This window comes from Buceros rhinoceros, unplaced genomic scaffold (genome assembly GCF_000710305.1).
Source record: "Buceros rhinoceros silvestris isolate BGI_N320 unplaced genomic scaffold, ASM71030v1 scaffold1553, whole genome shotgun sequence".
NCBI lineage: Eukaryota > Metazoa > Chordata > Aves > Bucerotiformes > Bucerotidae > Buceros > Buceros rhinoceros.
The window spans coordinates 31520-39538 of NW_010401619.1; the positions used below are offsets into that span (position 1 = coordinate 31520).

General features: G+C 39.5%; 1 protein-coding gene across 1 annotated transcript in view; it reads right to left on the reverse strand.

The window, feature by feature from the left end:
• The window catches only part of HMCN1 (hemicentin 1), a gene marked incomplete at both ends in the record, with an annotated part of 96720 nt that overhangs the window by 31320 nt on the left and 57381 nt on the right, over window positions 1–8019 (reverse strand). The window contains 6 exons of the mRNA XM_010132326.1: window positions 7–77; window positions 1622–1735; window positions 2786–2959; window positions 3635–3826; window positions 4232–4318; window positions 7588–7701. Coding sequence (XP_010130628.1) covers window positions 7–77; window positions 1622–1735; window positions 2786–2959; window positions 3635–3826; window positions 4232–4318; window positions 7588–7701 — 752 coding nt within the window. The remainder of the gene's footprint in view (window positions 1–6; window positions 78–1621; window positions 1736–2785; window positions 2960–3634; window positions 3827–4231; window positions 4319–7587; window positions 7702–8019) is intronic.

The following is an 8019-nucleotide window of genomic DNA, read 5'->3' on the forward strand; positions in this document are numbered from 1 at the left end:
GTGATTTACTTTGATCTTCACTTCTTTAGGAGAAAGACCCATCCCTGAGATATCCCCTTTGATAATGGTGGGTGGAACTGCAGGAAAACATAGGGAGTGAGAGGGACCCTTGTGACTTACTGTCTTCAGGAGCATTTCCAAATTAATGGGCAAAGGGAAAGCCTGGATGATAACCTCAGGGAAAGCAAGTGCATTCCCCCTATAATCTGCCTCTTCCTTATAGCTGATTTTTTTTTTTGCTATTTTTAATATGTATGCTATATAAAAATACATAAAACTGTGTTTAACAGTTGTAGACATGCAAACCTGACTACAGCCTTACCTAGCTATAGCACTTTATTATGTGTGTGGTTTGAATTCTATAAAGTCCAGCATACTCCAGACAAATATGTATGCTATATAAAAATACATAAAACTGTGTTTAACAGTTGTAGACATGCAAACCTGACTACAGCCTTACCTAGCTATAGCACTTTATTATGTGTGTGGTTTGAATTCTATAAAGTCCAGCATACTCCAGACATTACAAAGCATTTTAATGGAAACTAATATTCTCTGAAACATAAATCTGAATTGAAGTCCACACTCAAAGTAGCTGGTCAAAACTCAACATTTCCATTCCACTGAAATCCTAGTGTTGCAAAATCTCATCTCCCTCTGAATCAGAACGAAACCAGAACATTTCACAATTCTTAAGCTACCCCCCCACTCTGGTTTCATACTATCTTTTAAATTATTTCAAATGCTTTCAAAGCATTTTCCATTCATTGTGCAATGGGCAATTTTAAATTCTCCCTAATCCTTATAGCACCATAACAACTGACAGCTGCAATAGCATTTGAGGGTGGGGGGCTTTATGTTCCTACATAGCCATATTTCAATAATGAACTCTTTTGTCATGTTCTCATTACTCCAGATCCAGTGGGGCCTTATTAGGGACTTAGTGTAATTAAAATAACAGCATGGTTACTGTGAAGGAGCAAACCAAACTCCAATTCAGACTAAGAAATTGAAAAAAAAAAAAAAAAAAAAAAAAAAAAAAAAAAAAAAAAAAAAAAAAAAAAAAAAAGAGATGAAAAATCATGCTCGACTGAGCCCATAACAAAGAGTTTAAGCATTAAAACTCAAACATTCTGCATTATTAGGCAGAGATGCTCAAAGGACAATGTCCTGACAGGAAGCCTGGAAAAGTTTTTGTGCTAACAGTATTTTATGGAGAGATATAAAAATAATATCCTCCTGTTTTACCTTACTCAAGAAAGGTTCCTCTTTTTTTCCTGTAATAGTTTCTCTGTTCATGAGATGCTCACACCTCCCACTGTGCTGCACTCATCTGATTTGAAAATCATTACCAAAAAAAAGCATTTTCAGAAGCAACTGGAGTTCAATGTTTCTGAAATGTCTTCCCCTGAATGGTACAAAGATTTGTATCCCAACAGCAGCCTTTGTAAAGGCTGCACAAAGAAACATTTCCAGTGTCCTTCCTCAAGCAAAGCCATGAGCTAATGCAGATGTTTGCTGAACAAAGCCACTAACAGAATTCTTTTTGTTCACCTGGACAGGTAACACTGCAGTGGGGAAAAATAGAACAATAAAAAAAATACTAGAAGTATTTCCTTACTGTAGACTTTTACTTCATAGTGTTTCAAAGTTTCCCCAGCCTCATTTGTGGCTATACAGGTATATCTTCCAGCATGGTCCTCCTGTGCATTTAGAATCTGCAGGGTTCGACCACCTGCCAAAAGACACCATTCTTTAATAGCAGCTATGTTACGATCTTGCTTCCCGACTGTTTAAATAGTTCCCGCAGCGTGTTTTCAATCCTTTGGTCCAAATTCTGCTCTTAGATGCACACAAAGAGCTGATTGCTTACCACCATGTATACTGTGTGTAATAAAGGTGCGTGATTTGCAGGAGTGCTTTGCATCATGACTCCTGTTGCTTACAGATTCTCAGAAAATCTGTTAATGCAGTTCTGTACAGATCATTTCTTGAGTATATTTAGACAGGAAGAAGCGATTTAGGGTTCTGCTCTTCATTCACGAAAGAACGGAAAGAAGATATAATCCGTAAGACTAAGGAAAACCAGCCTATCAGTAGAGTTCAGGCCTTCAGGTGGCCTCAACTTTGACATTCATGAATTTCCTTCTCATAGTATCCTGTTTATTTCTGCTTTACACGGTCCGTATTCTCAGAAATGAGTCACTATTTAATGGGGCTGCAGACCGTACTCCTAGAAACTGGCCCCCATGTAGTAATTCAACCCCTTGCAATACCGACTCGTTCTTCCTCTGAAGACTTGCAGTTAACAATGAAGCACTTGCTCATCTAACATTACTTAAGTGTTACCAGTGAAGCTTGGTCCTGTTTTCCTCCTCCACAGATATTCTGGGTAAGAGTTACTCCAGAAATTAAAAATGGCCAATGACCTAGAAGTACGCCTTTTCATCCTTTTTATTAACACTGCTGTTTATATCTCTTTCTATCTAATTTTCACACTTAATTTCAAGTTATTTCCATTCATTATTAACTCCAATGAACTTGTTTACTACCATTTAGCTTTAAGGAACAAAAGGATAAACACCTGAACACAAATAAAATACAAATAAATAAGCAAAGAATTGTAAAGCACTTAAAAACTATTGGAATGGGAAGTGCTACTAAAGTACAAACATAGCCCTTAGTAGAAATACATCCTTTGATTTTCCAAAAAATCTGAAACGGGAAACTAACCAATAAAAGAATCAAGTGTTATATTATTTCTCAATGACAACAAATATTTTACCTGGCAAAATGCGGATGTTTCTGTTGGATTCTAAAGGATTACCATCTTTCAGCCAGGTGATTGTAGCTGGAGGATATGAATAAGCCTCACAAACCAGAGATGTTGGGCTGTTGAGGATAACAGTGATGTCTTCTGCACGCCCACTGTCTTCTGCACCCACAATGGTTGGAGACACTAGAAACAACAAAGACATTAACCAGAGGAAGGACGTCTATGAAAAGCCAATATTCTGTTCCCTGTTCAGTCTAGGAATCTCATGGCAGCCTTAAATAGCTGCACAGGAGGCATTCATGTGAGGTCCAGCACCAGACAACACTCATCTGGTTACATCATCCTGAAGTCTACAGTCAGGCCTCATCAGTGGAACCCACCCACCCTTCACCTCTGACAGGCACAGGTCTCCAGGAAGCCAGCCACCACTCCCTGCAAGCAGTGGATCGGTAGGAGGCACAAGCCTAGGAAACAAGGATGTGGAAAACAAACTCCTCATTGTCTGCATTCGGTTATGCAATAACCATCATGAATAAAGCAAACTGCAGCTGGTTTCAGCTTTCATGAAGAGATCACAATCTGAAGTGCTCTTCAGATACTCCTTCCTTGAATCACCATAGGCCAATGTACTGTCCTGCTCCTTCCATACAACATCCTGCTATAGTTCCGCATTTTCTAGCTCTGTGTTGTCTGAAGCACAGAGCTACTGTTTCTATTGAACTATCACTGTTTATCAATTACTTAGCTGTGAAACTTTAATCATAGCCCAGCAACACAAGCATTGCTGTAATCAAAGTACTACAAAATTCCACGAAGATTATCTGGCTTTCCCTGCAAGTACCAGCCTGGCTGTCTTACCCAGCACGTTAAGGTTGTAACTTTTGCTCTTATCTCCAGCTGCATTGGATGCAATACACATGTATCTCCCCGTGTCAGTGACTTGAGCATTGGTGATTTGCAGGAAACGCCCACTGGACAGAAACTTGTGATCTTCATCCTCAGTTAGTGATTGTCCATCCTTTACCCAGGTGACCTGTGGTACAGGGTTCCCTTAATGGAGTGAAGAAAATTGCAAATATTAGCTGTTGCATAGCCTCTAGGATACGCCAACATTTCTGAAAAACCAGAAAATACAGCTTCATATGCCCTTTGGAATACATAATTCCAGGAGATGTTTTAAAATACTTATTCTAATAAGTCTTTGAATCTCCTGAAGTAAAAGACACCTCCTCTTAAATTCCACAGGCCTTGGAAGAAGAAATATCACAGCAGCTGTCCTCTTGGCTACACAACCTAAGAAGGTGAGCTTAGTCCTGCTATAAGCACCATGGTTAAATTTGAAATTTAAAAATTCCATGGAACTGAAAATTCCATTAAAAACAAGCTGTTCAGAACCAGTGATGATCGCCACCATGCGTTTGATCACTAAACGTAAGTAAAATTGTATACTTTTACCTATCACTTCACATGTTAGGGTAACTCCATGCTTCGATTTCACTTTCACATCTTCCAGTTTATTTTCACCCACAATCCCTGGAGGCACTGCCAACAGATAATAGGACAATGTCACCAAGTATTACAACCAATTCAAATACCACAGACACACTTAGTGTATGCTTCCCTTAATCACATCAATCAGTGATCAGCTCAGATGTACCAGTAACAAGTCCAGATGCGAGACACTGTAGAGCTGATCTGCCTGGACAACAAATACACCACCTCTTCTGCACTCTTTCAGTCCAGATAAAGGGCAAGAGAGGACCACAGATCCATAAAGCACTCACCTCGCTTTGCCTTCAGCACCAGACGTACTCAGAGTGCTGAGGAGCAGGGTCTTAGGGCAGTATTTCTGAGAATATTGCATTAGAGCAATGGTGATGAGCACTTGTTAGCGGGCCCAGGTTTGCTTTTATGCACCCGCAGGTTTTTTGTAAGTTCATAGCCAAGTCCTATCACCCATATTAAGCAGCAAGTGATTTCTTTGTTCAAAACCACGTGCTTAAGTTTAAGAGATGTTTGTTTTCTAACAGCAATTGAAAGCATCTATTTAGAACTCCAGGGAAAGAACTGATTTATTACAAGAAGAGTCAGCTTGTCTATCCATGTACCACGTGGATGTTTTTTCCTTACAAATGTTCAAAGCAATGCAAGAGGTTACCGGCAAGTGGATGCTGTGGAAAGGCATACATGTGTTTTATGCAAATCTAGCTAACTCCGCACAGGCAGACGAACAAGCTATATAGGTCTAAAGGCACTCTGCTGCGGTACAAATAACGTTTCTCTAGGGAAATAGAAGACAAAACCATACCCTTAAAATACCTATCCATTCCCAGCAGCTAACTCAGTACAAGGAAACTCTTACGGTATTGGCTGACCACTTGGTGGTATGTTTTCCAAACAGTCTTGGTCATCAGAACTACACAGATTTATGTGCTTTGGGATGAGACAGGCCAGACTGTGAACGTGTTGGGGAGTAGCTGTAGTGGTGAATAGCTCTGATCAACAACTTCTTTCAAAGTAGTGGCATTTGTTGATTCAGGCCAAAAGAAAATGGCACTACAAATCAAAGCAGATGCGGAGTATAGCAGGTTGGAAAGGAGGCCTGGAGTTCAAGGAAAGCAAACCCCATCTCCAAGAGATTTTGGGAAGCTTTGTAACAAAAATACCAGACTAGGGAGCCAGGTACTACACTTTAATAATCCTACAAAACGCAAACTTTCCGCCTAGGTAAAAGACCTAAAGAGAGAGGAATTAAAATATATTCAGCAGCTTCTTTGTGATCTACCACTAAGATGGAAGCAAAAGTTTTATAAAAATAAGAAGCACAGTAATATTCAGAATTAATTATCAACAGAGAAAAATAATGTTACACCAGATTTTTGATACTAATGAAGGGTACAAATTAAGAGTGAAGAAGAAATGAAAGAGGATTGCATCTCTTGACTGGAATGGCGAAGATACTACTTCAGCATGGCTAAAAGCTGGCCTGTGAACAGGACATGTGGTGACACATGGGTTAGTAGAATTTAGCGTGCAAGAAGAGGTGGCCAGTACTGGTACATTCGCCAACTTGTGATGCAACCAGGATCCAATTCCCTGCTGTGACTGTACAAGCAATGCAAAACAGACTTTTCTAGAGGTTCCAGTGTCCAAATGTAACGATACAAAGAAGCATTAACTAGTAAAGGGATTAGATGGGAGAAAATATAACCTAAAATCATAAAGTTCAGGACTTAAGGCAGCCCAAAAGTTAATATTCATAAACAGAGCAACTCGTTACTTTGCCCCCAAAATAATACAGTAAGATATCACATATTAATTTCAGAAATATGACAAAGCCACACCAAGCATTTTGTAAATATATAAATGTTACGCTTATTACACCAAGCTCTCCATGAAAACTGGTTCACCCACTGCACCTCCTACAACAATTTAGAGAAACACTGGTATGTCTCTACACTGTTCCCATTTACAGTGAGCTGGTGAATATTCTGTATCGCTATAAGGTTATATTCCAGTAACTTTCCACTTGAAAGACAAAGAAATTACACGGGGGAGGGAAGGGAAAACTGAACAATGGAATTTTCCACTTAGCCCACTTGAAATCATCTTCACTGAGTGTTTTTCTTCAAGGCAAATAAAGCCTATGCAACAGAGATTCCCAGAACCCTCAAGAACACCCTGCTACTAAAACCCTCCAAAGAAAACAGTAAAACAATGAATGTTTTTCAGTGTTTATCCATCTCTTTCATTCTACCAGACTTACTCTTCCATGAGCTCATCAAATAAACACGAACTGACATGAATGCGAGTTATCATTTGTAGGCTGAATACGCATAAATCAGCTGATGGCAAGGGAAGCTGATAGTACTCAGCACCTCAGAGAAAAGAAACTTAGAGGAAAATCATGTAGAGTAACGCTGTAAGACCACCTGCATCAGGCCTGGTAACCATTGATGAAAATAACAAATAGTGAGTAAACCACAAAGCTGTATTTTCTGGGGAAAGTGCTCTTTTTAAAAAAGAAGTATTGTCGCAAAATGACACATTAATGGTTCCAGCCAGCCACCTAGAGCCTGCTGTACTAGTCCTTGCCTAAATATGTTAGCAGGATCACCCACTACCACGCTTTATATCCTTTATCATACCAATGGCTTTACCGATTGAAGTTTTCCACTGGATCACAGACCTTTGTTGCAACAGATTACTACCATCATGCCACTCATATATACACATTATACTCAGTGCTGCACAGTAACAACAGTTTTAATTCATAAGTAAATGAATTAAATTGAATTGTAGGGTTGCACTTTTCTGCATTTGAGCACTAGATGCAACAGATTCACATAAATTTCACATGGGTTCCTGGGGCCATAGTTTTCTTTCGACTTTGAGACCAGTTTGAATTCAGTCCAGTGCCAGAAGAAATCACACTACTCCCCTCCCCGCTCACTCCTGTCACCTTCCTTTCACCGATTCTAGGCTGTATGGTGAACCAGTAGAGAACTGAATTGGCTGAAAAGAACCTGACCGGTTACATTGATATAGTCACCTTCCAGAAAAGGAACAAACCACAAAAAACAGAAGTATCTGCCAGTTATTCCAAATTATGCCTGAAGAACCTTCATGTTAAAAACTAAACAAACAGCAAATTCACATGTAGAAGTAACTTCTCTTTAAAAACCTATTTCTCTGTTCATGTTATCAAATTCACTTTTTTCTTCCCCTCTAAGGACATAAATTTGGGCACAATAATTTTTAAAATAACAAAACATACAGTAGACCTCTTCTTCTGTTTCTACTGCACTTACCTAGAACAGAAAGATCAAAATCCTTCCTCACTTCACCTGCAGCACTGGTCACTACACATGTGTATCGACCTTCATCTGCTACACTTGCGTGGGTCAAACGGAGCATCCTGCCCCCTGAGGAGAAAGCCAAAAAAAAACGTACCATCATCAAAGTCCTGCTCCAACCAGCATGCTCCCAAATTGTCTGTGCTCTTAATTATGTTTTGGTTAAATTTATAGCTGTGTTTTTTTTTTAATGTGGTCTATTTTTAACATTCTTTGTTTTGTTGAATGGACATTAAGAGAAAGTGGCTGACCTTACTCCTAGTTCACCATCTCTGCTCAGGCCCTCAGCTCCTCAGTGCTTTTAGACCTGTGCTTAATATTGATCATACTACTCTTCCTAGTCAGTAACTTCCAGACTACCCTGATATATCTTCGCCCCCCGCCCCC